General features: G+C 63.5%; 1 protein-coding gene across 29 annotated transcripts in view; it reads left to right on the top strand.

The window, feature by feature from the left end:
- KIF1A (kinesin family member 1A) overlaps window positions 1-25,184 on the top strand; it is a 37,474-nt gene that overhangs the window by 6,472 nt on the left and 5,818 nt on the right. For 3 of the 29 annotated variants that reach the window (XM_035334130.1, XM_035334123.1, XM_035334122.1), the window contains exons 3-40: window positions 718-794; window positions 891-1,070; window positions 1,457-1,522; window positions 1,660-1,838; window positions 2,130-2,241; window positions 2,591-2,668; window positions 2,968-3,033; window positions 3,224-3,241; window positions 3,527-3,602; window positions 3,702-3,780; window positions 3,859-4,001; window positions 4,423-4,449; window positions 5,758-5,966; window positions 7,041-7,120; window positions 7,405-7,480; window positions 9,457-9,536; window positions 9,802-9,908; window positions 10,110-10,193; window positions 10,276-10,456; window positions 10,539-10,611; window positions 10,850-10,943; window positions 11,475-11,623; window positions 12,320-12,498; window positions 12,599-12,736; window positions 13,525-13,782; window positions 16,834-16,952; window positions 17,036-17,121; window positions 17,427-17,565; window positions 17,717-17,885; window positions 18,314-18,404; window positions 18,577-18,695; window positions 18,867-18,922; window positions 20,070-20,178; window positions 20,432-20,498; window positions 20,603-20,687; window positions 20,954-21,059; window positions 22,738-22,764; window positions 24,143-24,166. In XM_035334130.1, coding sequence (XP_035190021.1) covers window positions 718-794; window positions 891-1,070; window positions 1,457-1,522; window positions 1,660-1,838; window positions 2,130-2,241; window positions 2,591-2,668; window positions 2,968-3,033; window positions 3,224-3,241; window positions 3,527-3,602; window positions 3,702-3,780; window positions 3,859-4,001; window positions 4,423-4,449; window positions 5,758-5,966; window positions 7,041-7,120; window positions 7,405-7,480; window positions 9,457-9,536; window positions 9,802-9,908; window positions 10,110-10,193; window positions 10,276-10,456; window positions 10,539-10,611; window positions 10,850-10,943; window positions 11,475-11,623; window positions 12,320-12,498; window positions 12,599-12,736; window positions 13,525-13,782; window positions 16,834-16,952; window positions 17,036-17,121; window positions 17,427-17,565; window positions 17,717-17,885; window positions 18,314-18,404; window positions 18,577-18,695; window positions 18,867-18,922; window positions 20,070-20,178; window positions 20,432-20,498; window positions 20,603-20,687; window positions 20,954-21,059; window positions 22,738-22,764; window positions 24,143-24,166 — 4,006 coding nt within the window. The remainder of the gene's footprint in view (window positions 1-717; window positions 795-890; window positions 1,071-1,456; window positions 1,523-1,659; window positions 1,839-2,129; window positions 2,242-2,590; window positions 2,669-2,967; window positions 3,034-3,223; window positions 3,242-3,526; window positions 3,603-3,701; window positions 3,781-3,858; window positions 4,002-4,422; window positions 4,450-5,757; window positions 5,967-7,040; window positions 7,121-7,404; window positions 7,481-9,456; window positions 9,537-9,801; window positions 9,909-10,109; window positions 10,194-10,275; window positions 10,457-10,538; window positions 10,612-10,849; window positions 10,944-11,474; window positions 11,624-12,319; window positions 12,499-12,598; window positions 12,737-13,524; window positions 13,783-16,833; window positions 16,953-17,035; window positions 17,122-17,426; window positions 17,566-17,716; window positions 17,886-18,313; window positions 18,405-18,576; window positions 18,696-18,866; window positions 18,923-20,069; window positions 20,179-20,431; window positions 20,499-20,602; window positions 20,688-20,953; window positions 21,060-22,737; window positions 22,765-24,142; window positions 24,167-25,184) is intronic. The other 26 variants (XM_035334134.1, XM_035334133.1, XM_035334129.1 and 23 more) reach the window with 23 other exon arrangements.

Here is a 25,184-nt window from a genome sequence, read left to right as displayed (position 1 = left end):
GCCCCCCGGTCCCCCCGTGCAGCCCGGCCGGGGCCGTGGCACCCCTCCCGACCCGCAAGGGCGTTTCAATGTCGCTGGAGATGGCTGAGCGCCGCGTCCCGTGACTGCCCTGCTGCTTTGGGTTTCTTCTGACGCATCTCTCCGAGTGCCTGTTATTTCAGAAATAAACCCATCATAAACACTCTACGGGGTGGGGAGGAAAAAAAAAAAAAAGGCATCGAACGAGTGAGAGAGAGAAGAGATGCAGTCTCCAATTTCCATGGCAACGTCCTTTTCACCAGGGGATGGGAAAAAGCAGGCTCTTGTTTCCGCTGGTGGTTTAACACAGGGCATTAATCACCCTGCTGCTGCGGGGAGATCAGGTACTGAAAATAAAACACGGAGCAAGCAGGAGGCAGAGCCCCCCGCGGCTGCTCCTGCCCCACCCGTGGCCCCCGGGGAGGGCTGTGGGGCCGGGGGGGCTGGGACCTCCGTGCCAGGGGCTGTCCCTGCGGGTGCGTGATGGAGCAGGAGGCAGCCCACGGGAAGGAGCAGCTTCCCTGCACCGCGCTCACCGGGGCGTTTTGGAGAGCCTTTGCCCTTCTCCCTGGCCCCCACCGTGGAGCTGGAGGGTCCCCGTCTGGGGAACTGTCTGGGACCAAGCCCATCACAGCCTGCCCAGGATGCAGGAGGCGATGGTACCACCTGGTTTCCTCACACCCCTCTCTCTGTCCCCAGCCATCCTGAACCCGAAGCAACCCAAAGAGACACCGAAAAGCTTCAGCTTTGACTATTCCTACTGGTCCCACACCACGGTGAGCAGCGGGGAGCCAGAGCCTGGCTGGAGCCCGCAGCTGGGCTGGGATGCAGCAGGATGACCTCCTCTGATGGCTCCTCTCTCCTCTCTGCAGCCCGCAGACATCAATTATGCATCCCAGAAGCAGGTGTACCGGGACATTGGCGAGGAGATGTTGCAGCATGCCTTCGAAGGCTATAACGTCTGCATCTTTGCCTACGGGCAGACAGGGGCTGGCAAATCCTACACCATGATGGGGAAGCAGGAGAAGGACCAGCAAGGCATCATCCCACAGGTACGGCCTGCAGAAAGGCTCCCCCAAACCCGCGGAGTGCCCAAGGGAAAAGGGTGGTTGGGAGCTGCAGGTCAGGGGACACCACGGGGAGCTTCACCCCGGCCCCAGGGCTCGAGGTGGGTGGAGCAGAGGTTTGGTCGGGCTGTGAGGTGGGTGTTTGTGTGAGCAAGGGACTGTGCCCCAGTCCCTACAAAGCAGGGAGAGGCTCTGCGGGTGCTGGTCCCCTCCACATTATCAGGGGCCTTCCTGCCACCCCGCCAAGAGCTGTCCCATCGCTGCTGCTCTGGCTTTTGGGGCAAGAAGGTGGAAATCTTTGTGGCTTGGGTGCCCCAGAGTGGAGCATCCCTGTGCTCTGGGACTGAGCAGCCTGGCTCTTTTCCCCACAGCTGTGTGAGGACCTCTTCTCCCGAATCAACGACACAACCAACGACAACATGTCCTACTCCGTGGAGGTAAGGCTCCGCGCCTCCTGTCTGCTCCGGCCCGAGCCTCCCGGGGGCGGGATGGGTTGGCGGAGGCGATGGCAGCGTGCGCCCGGCCGTGTGTTACTTCCGAGTGAAGCCCAGAGCCCCGCGCGTGCTGTCCCTAGGTGAGCTACATGGAGATATACTGCGAGCGGGTCAGAGACCTCCTGAACCCCAAGAACAAGGGGAACCTGCGGGTGAGGGAGCATCCCCTCATGGGCCCCTATGTCGAGGACCTCTCCAAGCTGGCTGTGACCTCCTACAATGACATCCAGGATCTCATGGACTCAGGGAACAAGGCCCGGTGAGTGGGGGAGCAGGAGAACACCGGGATCTGGAGGGCTTCCAGATGGCCCCAAGGGGTCTCCCCAGGCACCTACATGTGGGCTGAAGCTTGTGTCCCTGGTGCTGTGGGCAGGGCCTGAGGTCCCCAGGCGAGGCAGGCTGTGACCCGATTTGACCGGTCACTCCTGGAGCCCAGAGTCCTCTCGTGGCCGCAGTGGCCTTCCCATCACCTTCCCTGTCCTGAACCTGTCCCCAGCCGCTCTGCTGTCCCCTGCAGAGTGTCACACCCTCAGCCCTCCTCTCTCCACAGCACGGTGGCTGCCACCAACATGAACGAGACCAGCAGCCGCTCACACGCCGTCTTCAACATCATCTTCACCCAGAAGCGACACGACGCCGAGACGGACATCACCACCGAGAAGGTGAGGGCAGAGCCCCAGGGGAACGCTGCAAGGGCTCCGTGCGCCGCAGCGCCTGGGGGGACACCGTGTGGCTGGTGGGGGGCTGAAACACGATGGGGTTAATCCCAGCCACACGCTGGGCTCCCAGACCACCGTGGTGGGACATCTCTGGCCCCATGTGGCCACTGTCCCTGCTGGCAAGAATGTGAGCCCTGCTTCTGGCCAAATCCACCTCCGCCTCCAGAGCAGGCTCACGTTTCTGAAGGTGTTTTCTCCCACCTTGCTGACGGCACAGCTCCGTGGTGGGGGGCAGTTTGCCCACGAGCTAGGCATGAGCAGAGCCCAACACAGCTGCTGTCTGTGCCCGCAGGTCAGCAAAATCAGCCTGGTGGACCTGGCTGGGAGCGAGCGAGCTGACTCCACCGGTGCGAAGGGCACGAGGCTGAAGGTGAGAGCGTGGCACAGGTCCGGCAGGCAGTCCCTGGGTGCCACTTGTCCTTTCCCTGCCTGGTTCCTTGCACGCTACATTGGAAACTGCCGCATCCTCAGCGGTGTTCTGTCTGAGAGTTGCCCAGTGCCGGTGCCAGCAGGGCCCGCAAGCCCCAGCTGGGAGGTGCTGTTTGCCCAGTAAGACCAGTTGCTGGTTGCCCACCCTGCGCTGGGGCTTCTCCATCCTCTCGGTGCACCGGGCTTTAGCGCTGCTCTGAAACAGGGCCTGAGGATCTGGGCTTTTGGTCTCTCCACCAGGAAGGAGCAAACATCAACAAGTCCTTGACCACACTGGGGAAAGTCATCTCTGCTCTGGCCGAAATGGTAGGTGCCTGGAGGGGGGTGGGACGCCCAGCTATCCAGGATGGAGCACCCAAGCTCCCGTCTCCCAGAGATGGAGCACCTGGGGTCCTGTGCTGGGTGAAGAGGAGGGGAGTAGCTCGCTGTCACCTCCCTCCCCCCTGCTCTCTTCTGTTTGCAACAGAGCTAAACAGTCTCTCTGCTTTCTTTGCAGGATTCAGGGCCAAATAAGGTATGTGCTTGGGCAGGGCTGCGTGGATTTGGGTTTACAAGGGTGGGAGCCGGTTGCGGGGTGGTTTGCAACGAGTCCTTTAGGGGTGAGGTGCCACCCAGGCACCTGTGGCTGGGCAGATCCCTTTGTGTCCTGGTTGCTGCACAGCCCTCGTTAGGCACCTCCCGGCAGAGCCGTCCCCCATCGGGGTGCCCACTGTTGGGGACAGCGCTGGCACCGGCCGCGGTGTTTGCTCGGAGGAGAGCGAGCAGCCTGGCAGCCCATCCCTCTGCTCCCTCTCCCCAGAACAAGAAGAAGAAGAAAACGGATTTCATCCCCTACCGGGACTCGGTGCTAACCTGGCTGCTGCGGGAGAACCTGGGTGAGGACACGGGCACAGGGCTTGGCGGGGGGCATGGCAGGGGGTGACGGCCCCCGCAGGGACAGCCGCCCTGCTGAAGCCTGGCATCTCTCTGGGCAGGGGGCAACTCCAGGACCGCCATGGTCGCTGCGCTCAGCCCCGCCGACATCAACTACGATGAGACCCTCAGCACGTTAAGGTAGGCTCTGGATGGAGAGGTAGACGAGGGAACGGGAGGTTTTGGGATCCAGCTGCTCAGGGTTGTGCCTCTCCCCAGGTATGCTGATCGCGCCAAGCAGATCCGCTGCAACGCCGTCATCAACGAGGACCCCAACAACAAGCTCATCCGGGAGCTGAAGGACGAGGTGGCCCGCCTGCGTGACCTCCTCTACGCCCAGGGTCTCGGGGACATCATTGACAGTAGGTACCGCGCCAGGGCGGCGCTGGGCAGTGGCAGGCTGGTGTCTCGGAGGGGACGTCCCCAGAGCCACCCCGTGTCCTGCCCTGTACCTCGGCCATCTCATCATCCGCCCTGCCATGCAGCAGGGGGCACGGCTGCATCCTCCTGCTGCCACCACCCCTGCTGGGACGCCTCCGGTGGGCCCTGCACACACGTGTGCCATCCCGGAGGAGCTGCTTTGCCCCAGCAGCCCCCCTGCCCCCATCATTTCCCACTGCCAGCATCCCGCAGGGCGCCCGGCCGAGGCGCCAGGAGGATGCTCGGGGTCCGTGTCCTCTCCTCCCCGTGCTTTCAGGCTGCCATGAATCCTACCGAGATGAACCCACTCTTGTTCTGTTTTCTTTGTCTTCCCCCCTGCTCCCTGCCCTCTCTCTCTCTTAGCCCATCCTGCTGCGGAAGGATCCAAATGTGTGTATTCCCCATCACTGGTATTCTGTGTTGCTTCTCTGCTTTTGGGAGGCGCAGGCTGTGCCGAGGAGCATGCGTGCAGCATGGGAAAGGGCAGCAAGAGCTGGCCCCAGGGCGCTAGCGAAGGGGCAGCAGTGGAGCCTGGTGCCCCACTGGGGGGACGGGTGGCACAGGGACATTTCTGCACTGTGCCCGTGCCCTCGCCAAGCCCAGGACACGCGTTCTGCAGGGTGAGGCCCTGCAAATCTGCCAGGCAGGGCGCTAGCGGTGCGTTCACCAAAAGGACCCGCTCTCCCATGCTGTCACTGTGTTTCCCTTTGCTTCTGCTGCTGCTGCTGTTGCTGCTGCTGGGCTGGTTGCTGCTGCTGGCGCTGCTTGTGCGGGCACGGTCTGTGCTCCCGGGAGAAAAAAAGCGCCAGGCAAAGCACAGTGTGGTGCGAGTGGCCTTGGGACGCCTCGGTGACCAGTCCTGCTGAGGGCCATTCGGGGGGCATAGCAGGAACAGGACGAATTGGAGGCAGGGGGGCTCCACAAAGTGATGGGGCTCTTGTTCTCCATCGGGAGCTGGCTGTCCCCTAGAAGCGGTGGCCCCCCAGATAAGGGATCCCGACCCGTCTCTGCGTGGGTCGGGCAGTGGAAGCGGCTGCGAGCATCCCGCTGGGAGACGGGACTGGTCACCTGCCCGGGCTGCTGGAGGCTGAGCTGCCACCGGGAGCGCGTGCCACTGTCCTGTCTCCTCCTCACTGAGACTTCTTGGGGCCAGAACAGCATTTCTGACACCGGGGCAAACAGCAAGAGCGTAGTGCAGCTGGGGGAGCTTGTGCCCGTGAGCCTCTGTGCTGGGAGCTGGGCTGCCTCCCTGCGCCGTGGGAAGGGCACTGGGCTTGCTCCTTGCCTTCCCCAAATACCGCTCACCTTCAAATCCAGCTAGTCTGGGGCAGCAGGGCAGGGCAGAGCGCCCCGTGCCCAGGGGGGAGGATGTATGGGGCAGCTCTGAGTGCTTGAGAGGGGCAGTTTGGGCACCCCGTGCTGCCACAAGCACCCCCGGTAGGCCAGGAAGGGCTCCCAGGCCGTTACCGCGCTGCTTCCAGCAACAGTCCCGGGCCGGGGCCAAGGCATGGGAGCCGTACCCTGCTGCTGGCCTGCTCTGCCAATGCTGTGCCTTTTTCTTTTGATTTTTGCCTTTCTTCTTGCCACTTTTTTTTTTTCCCAACAGCTTTTCTTGTCTCTATCTTCTTTCTCTCTCTCTTCCTTCTTCCTGCCCTTGTGTCTTCCCCCCATCCCGTCCCTCTCCTTCCCCGCCCGTAGATGTGTCCGACTTTGAGAACAATAATGGCACTAGTGGGGCAGAGCTGAGCCAACGCCATGACAATCTCTCCACAGTGACCAACGCCATTGCCGGCATCAGCCCCTCTTCCTCCCTGTCAGCTCTCTCCAGCCGCGCCGCCTCCGTTGCCAGCCTCCACGAGCGCATCATGTTTGCTCCAGGCAGCGAAGAGGCCATCGAGAGGCTTAAGGTAGGGGGCTGGCGTGTTCTGCTCCTCTCTACCCTCTGGAAGCGAGCGGGCGGAGGGCTGTCAGGCTGGGCAGGAGCGGTGGTCTGCCTGAGGGCTCTGCGGAGGGACCGGGACGGGCTGGCTGGCTGGGCCGCATCCAGCCGCACGACATCCAGCGAGGCCGGGCACCGGGTGCTGCGCCTGGGTCACCACAACCCTGTTGTGGCTCGGGGGAGAGTGGCTGGAAAGCTGCCCGGCAGAAAAAGACCCGGGGGTGCTGGTCAACAGTCACCCGAGCATGGGCCAGCGCTGTGCCCGGGTGGCCAGGATGGCCGACAGCATCCTGGCCTGCGTCAGAAACAGCGTGGCCAGTGGGACCGGGGAGCTGGTTGTCCCCTTGTGAGACTGCACCTTGAGCGCTGCGGCCGGCTTTGGGGCCTCGCTACGGGGACAGTGAGTTACAGGTGGGGAGGACCCTGCTGGACATGGCTGGAGGCCCCCCCAACCTTTACAAGCACCTGAACAGAGGTTGCAGCGAGGTGTCGGTCTCTTCTCTCGGGTGACACGTGGTAGGACAAGTGAGGAAACGGTCTCAAGTTGTGTCAGGGGAGGTTTGGATGGGACGTTAGGGAGCATTTCTGAACAGAAGGGGTGGTTGGGCGTTGGAACGGGCTGCCCAGGGAGGTGGTGTGGCCACCATCCCTGGAGGTATTTAAGAGACGCGTGGACGTGGCATTTAGGGACAGGGCTTAGGGATGGGACTCGGCACGTCAGGTTGATGGTTGGACTTGGTGACCTTGAGGGTCTTTTCCAACCCAGAAGACTCAATCACTCTGTGATCCTATGGACACAGAGCCACGAGGTGCCCTGGATAGGGAGCGGGTTTGGCGCAGCAGGGTCCAGCCGGGGCTGCCTTTGCTGTGGGACAAGCACTCCCAGCAGAGCGAGGGCATGAAGGGAAAACGTGAGGGCAGTGCTGCCACAGCCCCTTGAAAGCAGCCTGAAAGCAGGGCTGGCTCCCTCGGGGGCTGAGCCCAGCCCAGGTGCACAGCTCGCTGGACCATACAAAATGCTGAGCCCTGCTCACCCCACCAGGAAACAGAGAAGATCATTGCTGAGCTGAACGAGACGTGGGAGGAGAAGCTGCGCAGGACAGAGGCGATCCGGATGGAGAGGTGGGTCGGGGTCCCTGCGCCTGACCCTCTTCTTGCCTGCAGCTTCTCGGCACGTGGGATGGGATGGGGGCAGTTTGGTGCCTCCCAGCCCCCCCAGCAACATCCACCATCCCCTCGTGGGCTCCAGCCCTGCCCTGGCTGCTCTGCACAGGGCTGCAGCACCCAGCGGGCGTGGGGCATCGCCTGGGCTGGGTCACCACCAGTGGGGACATGCAGCGGGTGGTGGCGGGTGGCTGTGGGGTCCAGAGTGTCTTTGACAATCTCTGCTCCTGCTGCTCCTGCAGGGAAGCCTTGCTGGCCGAGATGGGGGTGGCCATGAGAGAGGACGGAGGCACCCTGGGTGTTTTCTCTCCTAAAAAGGTAGGATTGTCTTATTTTCCCTGGTAAATGAGGGTGGGTTTGTACCCACGGGGTTCCCTTCAAACCTACCTTGCCACTGGTGGCTAGCCTCAGATATTTCCCTTGAGCTCTCAGAGGTGTTAACTGACCTCTCCTTGCTATGAAACCCGTGATGGACATTTCAGTGCCACCCCTGTACATCCACCGCGGGCTGTTTCAATAGAAGCACGTGGCTAAATTTTCAATGTCATTCCCCATCACCTGGCATGTGGAGGATGCCATCCCCACCCAGGGGACACAGGTGAGCCTCAGGGACCGTGGCTGCGCTGGGCTCTGTGTCAGCTGTTAACACCCTGGGGCATTGCATGGTGCTCTCACCCTGCATCCTGGCCGAGAAACGAAGGCTCAGGAGCATTAAATACCGCTGTTTTATGTAGCATCCCAGAGAGCGTTTTTGGAGCAAAAGCTGGCTGTGCCCCCAGCAGCTCATCTGGCCATGAGCCCTGCCAGGTGCCAGCAGCAGCACAGCCCTGCTGCTCCTCGGCACCCCGCGCCTGCAGTGGGCTAAGTGCCCCTGGCAGACAGCGTCCTGCGAGACGCGCAGGGCAAGGAGAGCAGGGTCTGTCCCCAGCCCCTGCCAGGATAAGCAGCAACAAGCCCTTTGGGACCTCGGCGTGGCTCTTCCGACAGGTTTTACACTGCTGTCTTTGTTTTCCATCTGCCATCGCAGCCGCTGCCCATTAGGCCCCCCGATGTGTGCGTAGGAAGCGTGGGGGTTTATTCCCCAAAGCAGGTTTGTCCGGAAGGTGGCCTTGCTGTGTTGGTCTTGGTGCCGACTTGCTCTTCGGCTCTCTGGTGGGTGACAACTGCCCTGACTTCTCCAGCTGCTGGCAAGGAAAGTTAGCACTGAAGGCCTGCAAAACCCATTTGGACTGAGAGAAAAACCTAGCCGGGCATTGTTGCCCTGCCATATGCCATCATTGGGGTGACCGTTTCCCCAAACCTTGCGAATCTGGAGTGAAATTGCAAACTAAAACAGTCTCAGAGCTCCTCTCTCAGACCCAGGGGCTACGTGCCTGCCCAGAGGTCTGCAGGTTACGTGCTGTGGCCCATTATTCCTGCCAGCCGCCATGGAGAACAGCCTGTGTTTTCCCTTCACCTCCAGCTCTCCTGCACTGTTTGGAGTGAGTCCCTTGCGTCCGTCAGGGTTCCTCCTGCCGGGGACGCCTCTGCATGCTGGGTGCCAGCAGGCTGATACCACATTTCTTCCAGTGTCTCTTATTTCTGGGAAACTCGGAGCTTCACCCGTTGATACTCCCAGGGCTTTGCTGCCAGTTGAAGGCGCGATCGCAGCCGCTGGCAGTGGGACGAGCCAAGCGGGCTGTGGCCCCGGGAGTAAATTCCCTCTCATCTGAAGCAAAGTGGCTGTGGCTCGTGGGAGGAACACGGTGGGAAGGAACCCACAGGAGGGAGACCAGGGAGTGCAATCCAACATGGGGCAAGGCTTCAGGTCTCTGCTGCTGGCTCTGGATGAGCCTGCGGGCTGGGACCTGCTCCTTTGGGTGCTTCATCTGTCCCCGTGCCATCCGTGGAGGGAAACTGGAGCTTTTAGTTCCTCTTATCCTGAAACAGCTGCTGTAAAATAATAGTCTCTGTCTTACCTTCCGTGATGGAGCTGGGGGTTGTGATAGCACCTGGCTATCTGCTTATCCTAGCAGACACACAGTCACCTCCATTCAAGGACTCCCCGTGCAGCTCCCAGCTCCGTGCTGGGCCTGCTTACAACACAAATTTTCCCAAGCAACCAAGGAAAAGCTGCCCAGACCTCGGTCCTTGGAAGAGGAAGGCAGGGAAACGTGTAGAGGGGCAGAGTTGGAGTCCAGCCCTCGTTTTGTCCACGCTGGGTTAGGTCGGGGCGGCTGCAGGAGCTGGGGGGCCCCGTGGCGAGGCTGGGGGGTTGCTGTGCACCGGGGTGACTCTGTCCTTGCCTCCCCCAGACGCCCCACTTGGTCAACCTGAACGAGGACCCGCTCATGTCTGAGTGCCTTCTCTACTACATCAAGGACGGGATAACCAGGTGAGGGCCGGGTCCTGCAGAGCCCGTATCTCAGTGCCGGTGGGCACCTGGCCTCCTGCGCCTTCCCCAGGCATCCCCCAAGTGGTGTGGCCGCTTGGGAAAAATGCGTGTCCAGGGCAATCTCATGGGGGACATCAGTCTTGCCGTGCACCAAGGGGGCTGCTGGTGGGAGCCCAGACGATGTTTTTGGGTGCAGCCTCACCGAGGGGCTGGTTTGAGGAAGGACGGAGCCAGCTGAAGGCTCAAGCTGTCTCTCTCCCATCAGGGTTGGTCGGGAAGATGCAGAGAAGAGGCAGGACATTGTTCTCAGCGGGCACTTCATCAAGGAAGAGCACTGCCTCTTCCGCAGCGACACAAGGACGGGCGGTGAAGGTAATGCTTGTCCCGAGGGGCTCCAGCTGCCCAGGCTCATCCTGGACCTAGGAGGGTTCACACCGCCCTCTTAGTCCTGGGGCCTGCTGGGGCTGACGTGAGGTTGGCCAAGCACTGCTGCCAGCCCCGTTCGTTGCCTGTGGTGGTGGGGATGCGCCCGGGGACCCGGGGCTGCCCCTCCACTTGCTGCTTGTCATGCAGTGATTGTGACCCTGGAGCCCTGCGAAGGCGCCGACACCTACGTGAATGGCAAAAAGGTGACGGAGCCCAGCGTCCTGCGGTCAGGTGGGTCCCCAGGAGGGTGCTCCGGCCCACCACCCCGCGCGGGTTCCCTGCCCCTAAACCTGAGCCCTTGTCCCCGCTGCAGGAAACCGGATCATCATGGGGAAGAGCCACGTCTTCCGCTTCAACCACCCCGAGCAGGCCCGGCAGGAGCGGGAGCGGACGCCGTGTGCGGAGACGCCCGCCGAGCCCGTGGACTGGGCCTTTGCCCAGAGAGAGCTGCTGGAGAAGCAGGGCATCGACATGAAGCAGGAGATGGAGCAGAGGTGGGGAGGTGGGGCTGGGGCTGGGAGGAAGGGGAGGGAAGGAGCCCAGGTCGCTTATCCCCATCTTCCCTGCTCCTTCCAGGCTGCAGGAACTGGAGGACCAGTACCGGCGGGAGAGGGAGGAGGCCAATTACCTTCTGGAGCAGCAGAGGCTGGTAGGTGGCCAGGCCTGGCTCCTCCTCAGGCTCCCTGAGCACCGCCAAGCCCCAGCTGAAATTTCTGTGGGGTGGCTCGGTGCAACTTCAAGAAGACAGCAAACCCATGCGTCGTTCCCGGGGCTGCCCATCTGTGTGGACCTGGAGGAGGGAGGAGGCTGCAAGGGAAGGGGGGATGTGCAGAGGTTGGCTGAAGATCACATCTTGTGGGCTGCATCATTCTCCCTGCTTTCCCCAGGACTATGAGAGCAAATTGGAGGCTCTGCAGAAGCAGATGGACTCTAGGTATTACCCTGAGGCCAACGAGGAAGAAGAAGAACCTGAAGATGAAGGTGAGTGCTTGGTGAGGAAGGAGGGATGAAAGGAGTTGGGTGGGCAGCCTGGCTGTGTTGCGTGCTGTGCACTGACGTTATCTGCAGCTGTATTTGGGGAGGGGAGATGGTATGGTCAGGGTTTCACCTCCATCCTGTCAGCCCTTTCGAGAAGGCATTAATAAAAAACAGCCAGAAAATTGGTAAGAGAATGGATTTTAGAATAACGACCAAAAAAAACAACCAAACAAAAAATTCAGTGCAACAACTGGCTGCAGAGCACCTCGGTGAGTCAGTAAGAAGTCACCAGGAGGGTTTTTTGTGACGGGTTTGCCCATTATTGCACCCAAACCCCTTCCCCACCTCCTTTGCCTGATGGCCGAGCAGGTGCCGGCAGGTAGGGTAGAGCTGCATTGCCGTTGCTTCCACGGCACCGCGGTGGGGCACAGAAGCTCCTTGTGGGAAGAAGTGCCGGGCACACCGGCACCTCTGTGCCGTGTCCTCTGCCTGGCTGCAGGGCGCGTGTGGTGACTGTCCCTCTGCATCCCACAGTGCAGTGGACGGAGCGGGAGTTCGAGCTCGCCCTCTGGGCCTTCAGGAAGTGGAAGTGGTACCAGTTCACCTCCCTCCGTGACCTGCTGTGGGGCAACGCCATCTTCCTCAAGGAAGCCAACGCCATCAGCGTGGAGCTGAAGAAAAAGGTGGGTGCCTGCTGCTGCCAGCCAAAGCTTCTGGTTGTCGCCGCTGCGGCGTTGCTGGGAGCGAATTCCCTGGGGTTTTGGAGGGCGCACGGTGCTGCTGCTTGCCACTGCAGGCGTAGCGAGTGGGCGCAAAGCTGTGTGCTGGCAGGGAGCTAAGAGTCCAGAGCGGGTGGCTGCAGCACATCCATCACACTGCTGTGCGTGTCCCCATGCGGCCATGCCTGGGAAGCCTGAGAGAATTGGCTCCAGCAGGGCAGGAAGAACAGAGGCCAAGGGCGAAGCAGGGCTGGCTGCCCCTCACTCAGGACTCAGGGAGCTTCCTCACCCAAGGGCAGCGTTTCTGTGTTTAACCCTACACAGTTCTTGCACGAATTTCTGAGCCTGCCTTTTGAAGTGTTCCTGCATGCCACATCTCAGGGTGAGCCCTGCTGCAGGGCCCCTCCTTGTCCTCCGTTAGAGCCTGCTGAAGGCCACTTTTAGTTCTCCCGTTAGACAGGACGGTGCGCAGTCCTCCTCCTCTGGCTGTCAGCCTGGTCCTAGGGCTGCTCCGTGACTCTGCATGGCACCTACAGCAGAGCCCTGAGCCAGACGAGTGTGCATGGTTGGGTGTAGCTGGGGCACGTGCCAGGGACAGCCCAGGCTGACGGTGCCATGGTCCTCTTGGCAAGGTCGCCAACCCTCATTACCCACTTCCAGGTCCAGTTCCAGTTTGTCCTCCTGACGGACACGCTGTATTCGCCGCTCCCTCCCGACCTGCTGCCTCCTGATGCTGCCAAGGACCGGGAGAAGCGGCCGTTCCCCCGGACCATCGTGGCTGTGGAGGTGCAGGACCAGAAGAACGGGGCAACGCATTACTGGACCCTGGAGAAGCTCAGGTGGGGCAAGAGATGCCCACGCTGGGCTGACTTAGGATGGGAGGGCTTGGCCGGCCCCGGCCTGGTTTCTCACAGCCACCTGGTGTCCCTGTGCCCGCAGGCAGCGCCTGGACCTAATGCGCGAAATGTACGACCGTGCAGCAGAAGTGCCTTCGAGCGTCATCGAGGACTGCGACAACGTGGTGACCGGCGGAGATCCCTTCTACGACCGCTTCCCGTGGTTCAGGCTGGTTGGCAGGTGAGCGCTTTGTCTCCTCCAACACGCAGCTCGGGGGCACGGCGTCCCCCTGGGGCAGCACTGCTGCCAGAGAAAGCCGGCCTCTGGCTCACGACGGCCGCGCCGCGCCTGCTTCTGGCACCCCGCGGTGGCTGGTCACTCTCCTGCCTGCCACGGAGTGGTGCCACCCCGCAGGGGCTGCCAGCTGCAGGAGGGCACAGCCAGCAGAGAGGCTGCAGGCAGGGGTGGCCGGAGAGCCCGTGCCACCGTGCCTGCCGCCTGTCTGTGAGCCCAGCCGTAGGTGTTTGTGTCCAAGCACCTGTCTGTGCCGCCCGTGCCGTGCATCTCCATGCGCTCCCCGCGCGGTGCCGGCAGCGAGGACAGGCAGCCCCGGTGGGGACACACAGACGTGTGTGCCGCAGAGGTGTCACCCCGTGCCACGGCACTGCCGGCAGCGGGATTCCCCTCGGCGGTGGGGCATTGCCCAGCCTCGTGTCTCGTGCTCTGTCCCCGCTGTGCTGCACTGCCTGCAAAGCCAGCGACGGGAATCCCCGTGTTTGCACCAGTTTGTTGGGTCACTCTTTTTTCTACACTTTATAGCTGACGGCCGTTGGTGGCTTCCTTTAAAGATGTGCTGGACGGGCAGGTCTCTGTTTCCCGACATCCCTCGGTTTGAGCAGAAACCAAACCAAACCAAACCAAAAAAAAAAAAAAAAAAAAAAAAAGGCAAAGCAAAATTCCTATTCTTGCTCTCTCTGTTTGGAACAGCTGGTGTTAACCTGTCTTCTATCTTGTTGTACTAACCTTAGTTCAGATATCTCTGGCTGCAACAGCTCTCCTCTTTTCAACACATGCATGAGCGAGCGCATGGCTGATCTCACCCCCTCCCCTACCTTCTCGAACCCCGACTCCGACATCACCGAGCCTGCTGACGAGCAGCACGAGGGGCAGGAGGAGGAGGAGGAGGAGGCGGAGGACCTGGAGGAAGACATCTTTCCGGAGTGCCCGCTGTGTGATGGCCGGGATCCGTTTTACGACCGCTCCCCCCTGTTCAGTTTAGTAGGAAGGTTGGTGAGGTTTTAGGAGAGCATGCCGGGAAGGAACTAGCTCTTTCGCATGAGGGAACTGCTTTCTGGCACGACCCCCACCTCCAGGGCATCCCACGGGCGCAGGGGTGGCTGGCTGGCCACGAGAGCCGCCGCGGCCGGGGCCACCGAGGTAGGGCTGTGGCGAGCACGGCGCCAAGGGCACAGGGACCACGGAGGCAGAGTGAGCGCGCTGACCCAGCGCAAGACCCCTTAGGCAGGTCCCTGCTTTGGGCAGCCCCCAAAAACATCAGGTCACCGTTTCTCTGGCATCCAGTGTGCTGCAGGACCTGTGCTATGGGGTCTGGGCCTTTTTGTCCCTGAAAGGGTCACCTCCTGCCAGTCGCAGTGAAGACCGTGAGCGCACAGCTCTGCGTCTTCGTCCCGGGGCAGCGGTGTGCAGGTGCTGTGAGGCCACAAGTTTCGCAGCTGTCCCAGCACAGCAGGGAGAAATGGGGCTGTGCCAGTCTGCGTGAGCCCCTGGGATGACTTGGGGGGCACTCAGGTGGCTTGGGGGAGCCATGGGAGTGAGGGGAGCCTGGGATCAGGAAGGAGGACTCTTTGAAAGCAGTTTGCTCTTGCTGCCCGTGCCCCATGAGCAGCTCAGGGCTATTCCCGCACACTGGCAGCCGCCAGCACAGGGGATGCTCAGGGGTGGCGGCACACAGGGATCTGGGCTGCGGGAGCAGGAATGGACGAGAGCCTCGATTTCTCCTCCCTGTTTGCCAGGAGAGCCCTAGGCTCAGTCACTCTTGGCCTGAAGAAACCCCTCAGGCTCCAGCCGTGCCTTGAGACTCAATCACGAGTCGCCCATCCCCAAAACGCCCTCCTGATGCGGGCAGGGTGATGCTGGCCTCCCTGGTTTTGCTGCAGAAGTCTTCCCAAGGGGACAAGGGGACGTGTGCCTGGAGCAGGACCCAGAGCCCCCACTCCGGGGGCTGGGAGGGTTCACTGAAGGCAGCGCCCCCCCCAGCAGGGCTGCTCTTCCTCGCTGTGTTTAAAACCTGGGGCACGGGGAGCGAGGTGGGGAGGAGACAGAGCAGCGCAGGCAGAGAGGGAGGAGGTGGGGTAAGAGCCCTGCAGCCTCAGACCGAAAGAGCTGGGTTCTTCCGCCTTTTTTTTTTTTCCTTTTTCTTTTTTCATTTTTTTTCAAAAAGCAAAAGCAAAACCAAAACTCTTGGGGGCACCTCAAAAACAAACCCACCGACCTGCCGAGCAAGCCTCCGTGGCCACGGGCCCCGCTCTGCGCCGGGGGGACGGTCCCCCAGGTCGTCCCCTCGGGCTCTCCCAACTTCTTTTGAGTCTGCCCCGGGTTTGGCTCCCTGCGCAGCAGCTGTGCTGGCCACATTTCTTGTGAAGTGTGCTTTGATTGGTTTATGATTGGATCCTTGTCTTTGATTATTTTTTTTTCCTTTATTTCTTTCTTTCATTTTTTTTTTTTTTTAATTTTATTTTTAGCTGCTGGCTCTCTCTCTCCAAAGCTTTAGCGAAAATTGGGGTTATTTCACTTTTGTCTTACTTTGGAAAGGCTTTTCTTTGGTCTGAGCATGCCATCTTTGCACCTCACCAATCTTGTGGTTAGTGTCCCTGCCCTCCTTCCTCTAGTGACACACTTGTCCCCCTCCTCCCTGCCCTCCTCCTCCTCCCCCCCTCCCTCCCTCCCCTCCATCCTTTCCCTTCCTCCTTCACCCCCCACCTCACTCCGGTTGCATCCCGATGAGCTGCCCGGTGTTTTCGGGGCAGGACAAAGACGTGCGGGCGCTCCCCAGCCCGTGCCTGCTCCATCCAGCCCCTCGGCCCTGCCGGCCTCCAAGAAGAGACGGGGCAAGACAGGGACGCCTGGCGGGGGATCGCGCTCCGTGCCTCAGTCCCTCGTGGAGTCTCTTTGGGTGGAAAAAGGCTCAGACAGCGGTTTGAGGTCGGCCGGAGCTACAGCAGCAGGGAGAACCTCTGAACCTCAAGGTCTGGGCTTCACATGCAGGGCTGCGGCCTTCCTGCAAGAGCCCTGCCGTGCTTTCAGATGCTGTTTGGATGCCTGCGAGGTTAGGAAGCCGTGAGCAGCAAGGCCAAGCTGCTTGGAGATGTTTGCAGCCCCCTCGGGAGCCTCCCAAAGCCGACGTGTCCTGGCGGGTGTCGTCGGGATCCTGACCACGGAGCACAAGGATGCTGCAGGAGAGCAGGGCCGAGGGCACGGCGTGCTTCCACCACCGGAGCGCCAGAAGAAACGCTGCGACCTGGGCAGAAAGGACCAAAATCGGTCCCCAGCTCACAGCCGGGGAGGGAGGCACCGAGCCAGCTGGCCGCCACCGTGAGGAAGGCAGCAAGAGGAGGCCGAACACCCGAGGGATGGGGAGCGCCACACGGCCACGTGCCTGTCCCCAGCCCGACCGCCAGGAGGAGGTCCCCGGGAGCTCAGCTGTCATCTCGGAGCCCTGGGGTGGCACCTCGCCCGGTGATGTCCCGGCGGGTGGCCTGGGACCCCAAGGCCCCAGGCAGGACGGGGCGGGGGACACATGCACGCCGCCAGTGCCACCAGCCACGCCACGCAGCCTCCCCAGCCACCTCCGGCCACCGCCGCCCAGGGCAGGTTCACCTCTGGAGGCTCCGGGCCCCCAGGCAGGACCTTCTCCTCCCTCCCCTCCCTCGCCCCTTCCCTCCCCGCCCCGGCCTCGCCTCGCCCGCTCCCTGTTGCCTCCGCAGCACCCCCGAGCTCTCTCACAGCACCTCCTGCCCCCGTCCTCCAGCTCGTCACTGCCACGACGGTCCTCCTCCCGGCTTGTTGCGGCACCGGCGCAGTCCCATCCCCTCCCCTCCCCAGGACGCGCTCCCGCCCGCAGCGGAGGGGACGGCCGGCGAGGCGCGCCTGCTCCCTGCCCCGCGCTGGCCCTGGCTGCCCCTCATGGCTTTGCTTTGCAGCGCCGTCGCGGCCTCAGTGGTGACCTGGGACCCGGCCGCCGGCGGCCGCCACCCGCGCCTGGGGACGCGCGGGCGGGGGCGGTGACGGCGCTCCCCGTGTCGCTTCCCCCCCGGCAGGGCCTTCGTGTACCTCAGCAACCTGCTGTACCCCGTGCCCCTGGTCCATCGCGTGGCCATCGTCAGCGAGAAGGGCGAGGTGAAGGGCTTCCTGCGCGTGGCCGTCCAGGCCATCTCAGGTAGGAGGCGAGGCCCCGCATCGCCTCGGCCCGCGCGTTCCCCCGGGGCCCCCCGCTAACGCCTCCACGCCTTCCTCCCCCAGCCGACGAGGAGGCCCCGGACTATGGCTCCGGAGTGCGGCAGTCGGGGACGGCGAAGATATCCTTTGACGACCAGCACTTTGAGAAGGTACGGCCGCGGCGGTGGCACGGGGGCATTGTCTGCAGAGCCGCTGCCCTGCGAGGTGTGCTTGTCCCGTGGGGTTCGAAGGAGCGTGCTGCTCTCTGCCCTGTCCCAGCCATCGGGCGGTGCAAAGCACGCCCCGGGTGACATCTGGCCCTGGTCCCGCTGCTCAAGGAGCCCTGTCCTGGGGGGGCTGCTGCGGGGTGCGATGGACGAGCCGGAGCTGCCCGCGTGGCTGTACCCGTGCTCGGTACCGCGGTGGCGGCGCCGCCAGCCTCCCTCAGGCACACTTCCCCGTCGCCCCCCTGCAGTTCCAGTCCGAGTCCTGCCCCGCCGTGGGGATGTCCCGCTCGGGAACCTCCCAGGAGGAGCTGCGCATCGTCGAAGGCCAGGGGCAGATCAGTGACTTGGGGCCCTCCGCCGACGAAGTCAACAACAACACCTGCGCAGGTGAGCGGCGAGCCACCCGCACTCACCACCGGGGCTATCAGAGCACTACGAGCCCACGCCTCTGGCAGTTCGTGCCCAGCAGCAGTGCAGAGCTGTAGGCAGGCGTCAGGAAGACAAATCCTGACGTCCGAGGGCTCTCTTCTCCACGCAGTGACACCAGAGGACCTTCTCCTGGACAGCCCAGAGAAGTCCACAATGGATGGGCCCCTGGAGGCAGCTCTGGACCACCTGAAGCTGGGCAGCATCTTCACTTTCCGAGTGACTGTCCTGCAAGCCTCCAGCATCTCAGCAGAATATGCAGATATCTTCTGCCAGTTCAAGTGAGACCACGGTGGCCCTCAGCCCATTATCTCCCTCCACGCTCTGGCCTGCACCTCCTCTGGTCGCCCCAGGAGGAGGCAGGCAGGGGTAGCGCTGGGAGCTTCATCCCACGCTCTGCTCTCGTCCTTAATTCTGCTCCATGGCTTTCATGGAAGGGGAGGCAAAACCAAGAGGTGCGGGGTGAGGGTGTGTGTTAGCCTGGACACACATTTGGTCACTGGTGAAAGCTGAAGGCAGCGTCTGATAGGCGCTGGGGGGCTGCAGATTAGTGTGGGGCGGGTTTTCTGTGTCAGCCCAGGCCAGGTGACAGGACACAGCCCTGTGTGGGGTGCAGGCTTGGCCCCGACCCTCTCTCCCCTCCTTGTTCCCTCACATCCAGCTGCTGCACTGTCCTGCAGCCCCCCAACGCCTTCCCTTCCCTTTGCAGCTTCATCCATCGCCACGACGAGGCCTTTTCAACAGAGCCCTTGAAGAACACAGGGCGAGGGCCGCCGCTGGGTTTCTACCACGTCCAAAACGTGAGTACCTGCCTCTGGGCACCCCGTCACCCCCTCAGCTGCTGGTATCTCCCTAGGGTGTCAGGCAGATCTTCTCCCCAGAGCCACCCCTTCTTCCCCAGCGCCTGTTTTCTCAGCGCATCCCATCCCTTCCTAAACCAGGCAGCGTGGTTGCATGCTCTTTCTCTCTCAGATTGCTGTGGAGGTGACCAAGTCCTTCATCGAGTACATCAAGAGCCAGCCGATCGTATTTGAAGTTTTTGGGCACTATCAGCAACACCCCTTCCCACCTCTCTGCAAGGACGTCCTCAGGTGGGTGCCCCCGGCCACGCACAGGTCTTTCTGCCTTCCCCCAGCGGTGCCGTGGGGCTGGGCTGGGGGAGCACCCTGGCTTCACAGAGGAAGGTGGCCCCAGGGCGGATTTGGGGACCCCTTGCCAGTTCCTGCTGCGGGTGCTTTTATCTGAGCCTGTTCTCTCTGCAGCCCACTGAGGCCATCCCGGCGCCACTTCCCCCGGGTGATGCCGCTCTCCAAGCCAGGTAGGAGACCACGTCCTGCCCCTCTCCTGCAGGCCCCAGGCTGCAGACTAGGTCCCCTGCTGCGCCCTGCTCCCTGCGCCCTCCTGCCATGGGCTTGCAGGGCAGGGCCTGCGGGGTGTCACTAAATGTGTTGTGCACCTCAGCACCCGGAGGCCCTTCAGCACCCACTCGCTCAGTGTACGGCTGACACAAACCCCTTTGCAAGTGCTTTTTCCCCTGTGCTCACAGCAGCCCCGTGGTCCCCCTCCCTCATGCCAAGTGTCTGCGTGTAACCGCTTTGCTTTGTGTTGGCCTCTCTGTCTCCCTCCCTCCCTCCCCACAAGAGCACACCAAACCCCTCCGGCTCACCGGCTGCTCGGTGCCAGCTGCTCTGGTGGGCTCGCTCCTGGACACGCTCTCCGGGCACGTGCTGGCAGCCGCCACCGCCGCTACCTCCCTCCTGCGGCACGGCGTGGAGGAGCCCGCCTGCCCGCCGCCCCTGCCCGCCACGGACCGTGCAGTCGGGAAGGCGCAGAAGCCGGGTTCGTGCCCGCACGGGGCTGTAGCAGAGCCAGCGGCTCCTCGGGTCTCCTGCCGCAGCCGTCCCCTGGGGCACGCAGTGCCTGGAGCTCCTGAAGCCGCCCTTGCAGGGGCTGGGCGAGTCTCCACTGCCTCTGGCTGCTGAGACCCGAGTTGCCCTGGTTCGGCCGAGTGCGGTGGTTTGCTGTGATGCCTGCCCACATCCCGCTCCAGCACCGAGGGATATGCCCGGCTGCCCCTCTCCGGCTCCCCTGGTGCTGGAGCGGTGCTGTGTGGTTTGGGTCCTGCCCCTGCACCTGCTGGGGCTGCAGGGCTGGGATGGGTGTCTCCGGGGGAAGCCCCATCCTGAACTCTTGCTGCTCTGCTTTGGGAGTGGGAGGAAGCACACGATGGCCAGCGAGGTCCCCAGGATGGGGCTTTGTCCCCCTGGACTAGCGTCCCCCCCCACGCTGCCTTCTGCCTTGCTGCTGCCCTGCTTGGTGGCTCTGCCTGTCTGACCCCAGCTCCTGCTCAGGCCCTTGCCTGCTCTGCCTTCCCCTGCTTGCTGCTATGTGCCGGGCTCCAGACTTCAGCAGCAACCTCCCTCTTCCCTGCCTCGACATTCAGTTGTCCTTCCCACCTGCTGCAGTGCCTGCCACCAAACTGAGCACCATGACTCGTCCCAGCGCCGGACCCTGCCAGTGCAAGTACGACCTGATGGTCTTCTTCGAGATCTGCGAGCTGGAGGCCAATGGCGAGTAAGTCCTGCCTGTGGGCCCTGGGCACAGCCACGCCTGCATGTGCAAGCTCCCAGGGGCACCCCCGAGCGGCGAGGATTCCTTCTTCCTCGGGATCAGTTGCCCCGAAGGTGGTGTGCGGAGCGTCCGGGGACGCGAGGTGCCCCGGCACCCTCTCTGGGTGCTGCTTGCTTGCGGTTCCGTGGCGAAAGAGAATCACGGTGGGCTTGGGCACACGAGCAGAGCCGTGTCCCATCACCATCCTCTCTTCCAGCTACATCCCGGCCGTTGTGGACCACCGCGGAGGCATGCCGTGCCACGGCACCTTCCTGCTCCACCAGGTATTCGCTCCCCAAGTCCCTGCTGCACCCTGCCTGGCTCCTGCCTCGCTGCCCAGGCGCTGTACTAACCACTGCCCTTTTCTCGCTGCCCTCGGGGGCCTCAGGGTATCCAGAGGAGGATCACCGTCACCTTGGTGCATGAAACGGGCAGCCTGATCCGCTGGAAGGAAGTGCGGGAGCTGGTTGTGGGTAAGCAGAGCTGGGTGGGGCGGCATTGGAGCTCCCCCCAGAATCCTCCCCACATCCCTTAGGGATTTGTTCCTCTTCTCCCTCTCCCTTTCCCACTTTTTGCCTGCTATTAGGATTGAAATAGCAAAGAGGTGACTGCTCCCTGTGTGCCACCACGGGGCCATTGTGGTCCTGGGCACCAGTTGGGACCCAGGTGGGGGGGAGGGCACGGCGGTCACGAGGACCCTGGCAGGGGACCTGAGCGGGTCCCTGTGCTGCATTTGCAGGTCGGATCCGGAACACCCCAGAAGCTGACGAGTCTCTCATCGACCCCAACATCCTGTCCCTGAACATCCTGTCCTCTGGCTACATCCATCCTTCCCAGGATGACCGGTGCGTGCCGCTGCTTCTCTCGCTCTTCCCCCGACTGCAGCACTGGGGGAGATGTGGGGACCCCCCTCTCCCTTGGGTGCTCTGAGCCCCTCTGCAGGGTCCTGCTGGCCCTTGCTGCTTTGGGGGGGGGTTGCTGCTTTTCTCGAGCTGCAGAGGGTCTCACGGAGCCCCCAAAGCCTGGGACACCAGCCCCGTTCCTCCTCCTCCTCCCTGAGGCCCTTCCAGGCCGCGGGTGGCCGTGTGGGGTGTCGGGGTCAGGGTCCTGTTCAGTGACAGTGACAGGAGGTTGTGCTGACCCTGCCACAGACCGTGCCCTGCGTCCCGGCCAAATGGCTGGAAATGCTGCTTGGTGCCCATGGCGCCTGGGGCCGTGGGGGAAAGCCCCTCACGCTTGCCCTGGCAGGGCTGTCCCCGCACCGAGGCTGAAGTGTGGCCACCCCGTGTGGTCACAGCATGGGGGGTGCTGTGACATCTGGGGATGAGAGTGGGGCTGGGCGTTGGTGGCTCGGGGAGCGGCAGGGACTGGTCCTGAGCAGTGAGCAGGGCAGTTCCCGGCATAGGAGCATCCCGGATGGCAGCAGGACCGTCTTTCCCCTCATTTTTGGGACCGCTGGGTCACTCCTCCCCGGGGAGGCTGGTGTCTCGGTGACAAAGCTCTGGCTGCGAGGTGCCACCCTGCAGCGCAGGCAGGGAGTGCCCAGGCACGGGGTGTGTGAGCGTCGGGCATTGTCACACCCGTTGGGACAGCAAAGTGAGGCCAGGCAGGAGGCTGGTGGCCTGGGACGGCGGGGCGAGGAGGATTCAGGCCGGCAGAGCCATGGCGGTTGTTGCCAGATGTAAAGGAGCCGGATGGATGCGACAGCCGGGCTCGCGGGGCTGCCCTGATGCGCATCAGCCTCTGCTGTCTGGGATGCTGCCACACCTGGTCTCCGGCATCCCCGGTGCAGCCAGGCAGAGGGAACGTGGCTCCTGCCTTCCCCCGCGTGCGGGGCGGGAGGCTCCGCGCATCTCCCGGGGGTGCTCGGGGAGGGGAGCAGGCAGATGGGGACGTGGGGCTTGCAGGAGCTGGTCTCGCCCACGCGCTGGGGGGATTGCCTGGGAGCAAGCCCCGCAGCAGGGCCGTGGGGTACCCGCCGTCTCCCTGGGGAGCCCGGGCGCGGGGCCGGGGGGCAGCAGCAGGTGCCGGCTGGCACGGCGGGGGACGGAGGACGCTGGCTCCCAGCAAGATGCCGAGGGGCCGCTCGCTGCAGCAACCCCGCGCTTCCATCCCGCCGCGGTCCTGCATGCTCCGACCCCAGACGCCTGCTGGGGACGCGAGGCCGAGGGCGGCAGCGGGCAGAGCGGCGCCCACCTCGCCCTCCTCCCAGGCTGCTTCTGCTCCCCGCTTTGCTACCGGCCGCCACGCCGCCTCCATCGCCGACAGCAGGCCCTGCCTCTGCCCATCTCCCACAGCCTCCCGGACCTTTTGGGGCAGCCTCCCGCCGGCTGCAGGAGCGGGGCCGCCCCGCAGGGACGTTCGGCGCTCCCCGGGACCCCCCCTCCTGCCCGCCGCATACCTGGGCAGCGCTGGGGTGCGGCGGGCAGCGCCCAAGAGCCTTCCTTGCTTCTCTCCAAACCCGCTGCTGCCGCTGCCCATCCGAGCCCACACTAACCATGTGATTGTTTTGTGTTTTCGCAGGCAGTTTCTTGATTCGGATATGCCTAGGTATTATTTGTTTCCATTGGTTTTTTTTCCACCCCCCTCTGCTCTTTCCCTCTCTCTCCCCCGCACCTCAGCACTCTCACTCCCGCCGGTGGCGGCACTTTGGTCTCCAGCCCCCCCCTCCACGTCTTCCTCCTCTCACCACATCCCGGGCACCTCTCTCTCACGCCGCCCCTTCCCCGCGGGTTTTGCTGTTTGTTTGGATCGCGATCTCGCTCCTCCTTGCTCTCGCTCTCGCTGGCCTGTGCTCCCATCGCCTGGTTTTGGTTTTGTTCTCGCCTTTTCACTTCGCTGCTCTCCGGCATCCGGCCAGGGACCCGTGGCTCCGTCCCCCCTGCTCCTGCCCCAGCCCTGCGTGGGGAGGGTGCTGGGGACCCGTGCTGGGTGCTGGGCTGCGTGGGAGCGTGTGCGTGTCCTGCGCACACCCCGCAGCCGTGGGGGCCGCCAGCACCCGTGCAGCCCTCCTGCCTGCGTAGCTGCAGCCTACACACGGCGGGGGGGCGACGGTGGCTGCATCGGGGAGACTGGGGCTGGGGCCTGCCAAGTGCCACCTGCAGCATCCCGGGGCCGGTCCCGCTTGGGGATGCCAGGGGACGTCTGTCTGTCTGTCTGTCTGTCCCTGCGGTGGCACCCTGTCCCAGCAGGGTGCTCGGGGACGGCACAGATGGCCGCAGGAGCGCGTGGGCTTGCCCTGGCGCTGCCCGTGGGCTCTGAGGCTGCTGCAGGGTGACGCTCACCTGGTGTGGCAGGGAAGGTCGAGGACACCCCCTGCTGCTGCCTGGGCGGAGGCGGGCGAGCTGCTCTGCCCTGCCAAGCCTGACCACGGACACCTTTCAGGCCCCAGGAGAGCAGGGAGGCTGCTCCAAGACCTGCCGCCTCCTCAGGGGTCCTGCAGAGAGGGCAGACTTCAGGGAGGAAGGTCTGGGGCTGCAGAGGGCTTTCTGCAACGTCCCTAAAGCGGGTGAACCTCGGGATTGCCCTGCTGAGCTCTTTTGGGGCCCTGATTTGGGGGCTGTGCCAGCAGGAGCAGTCCGGGGAGCGCGAGTGACGATGCAGAGCTTGGTGTCAAAGCCCCGTGTGGCACGGGAAACGGCCACCGTGCCTGCTGGGGCATTTCCTACATGAAACGTCCGTCCCACGGTGTGGGCCTTGAGCTGGACGCTGATGGTCACCGGGCTCTGCTGGGCCCCCCCAGCCCCCCGAGCAGCCCCGGGGCAGAGCCGTGGCGCCGCGCTGCTCCCTCCCTGCGCGCCCCGTCCCACGCAGCGGGCGCCGCAGGGCGCGTGTCGGCAGCGGCCTCGTACGGACGACGCTTTCTGACGTTTCGTTTCTCTGTGTGTGTACGTGTGTGTGTTTGTCCTGGGTTGCCTTCTACTTATAGCATTTCATTCGGAAATGACACTAGGTATTTCGCGCGTACTCGCTCGGTCTGGTCCCTCCTGCTTTTCTCTCTTTCTCCTTCGCCTCGTTCCTTTGCTTTTTGCTCTCTTCCCCCCTTCCCCTTCCTCTCCTCTTCTCTGATATCCTCCTCCCTTGGGAGCTCTCTCTTCTCAAGTGGTCTGTGTCTGAAAAGCGATCCTTCGCCTCGACTCTGTCTCATGTGGTTTCCACGTGCGCGACGCCTTCCCCAGCGCGACTCGCTCTTGCGCAGCGTGGCGTCCCGAGCAGGGGCGGTGGCAGCGCGTCCCCGGGCGCAGCCGAAGCCCCGCTCCCGGCCCCGGCACAGCGTTGCTGCTTGCCCCCCCCGGACGTGGTTTGGCCGTGCCGCCGTTGTGCCACGGCTTCCTGAGGGTGCTCACGCAGGAGCCGGGGCTGGGGCAGCCCCGGGCCCGTTGTGACCGCGGGTGGCCGGAGCTGGGGGGCTCCAGCAGCGGGGGGGGGGGGGTGACGCTGCAGTCCCCAGCACTCTTGACCCTGAGACACCTCCTGCTTCCCCCTCGTCCTCCCACCCCGAAAGTGCAGCCGCTGCTCTGCACTGTCCTCTGTGGGGTCCCCCCAGTGCTCACCCCGCTGGCTCCTGCCCGGCCCCCCCAGCGCAGAGGTGGGGAGATGGGAAACGCAGCGAGGGGAGCGGGGCGGCCAGTGGGGACGTTGCGGGCAGCAGCCAGGGCACAGCAAGAGCAGGGGAAGGCAGCCCCACGGGCACCGAATGCTGCTCCCCGGGTCCCACGGGCTGGGGGGGGCTGCCCCCGCTGAGCTGCTCCCCGCTGTGCCGAGCATCGCCCCCCTTCCTGCTCCAGCCATCGTCACCCGAGCGGTGACAGCCGTTCCCGGGGTGCCAGGATGGGTGGCAGGGCCCTGGCCCCGGTGTGCTGGGGGTGACAGCTCCCCCCGAGCGCTGGGGACACGTTCCCTCCTCTGTCCCTCCGTCCCCACCTCCCCGCCTCGCCCCGCACCCCAGCTGAGCCCCCCACTCCACCCCA

This window comes from Oxyura jamaicensis, chromosome 9 (assembly GCF_011077185.1).
Source record: "Oxyura jamaicensis isolate SHBP4307 breed ruddy duck chromosome 9, BPBGC_Ojam_1.0, whole genome shotgun sequence".
Classification (NCBI taxonomy): Eukaryota; Metazoa; Chordata; class Aves; order Anseriformes; family Anatidae; genus Oxyura; species Oxyura jamaicensis.
Note: the sequence above shows the minus strand (reverse complement) of the source record. Positions and strands in the feature narration are given on the sequence as shown.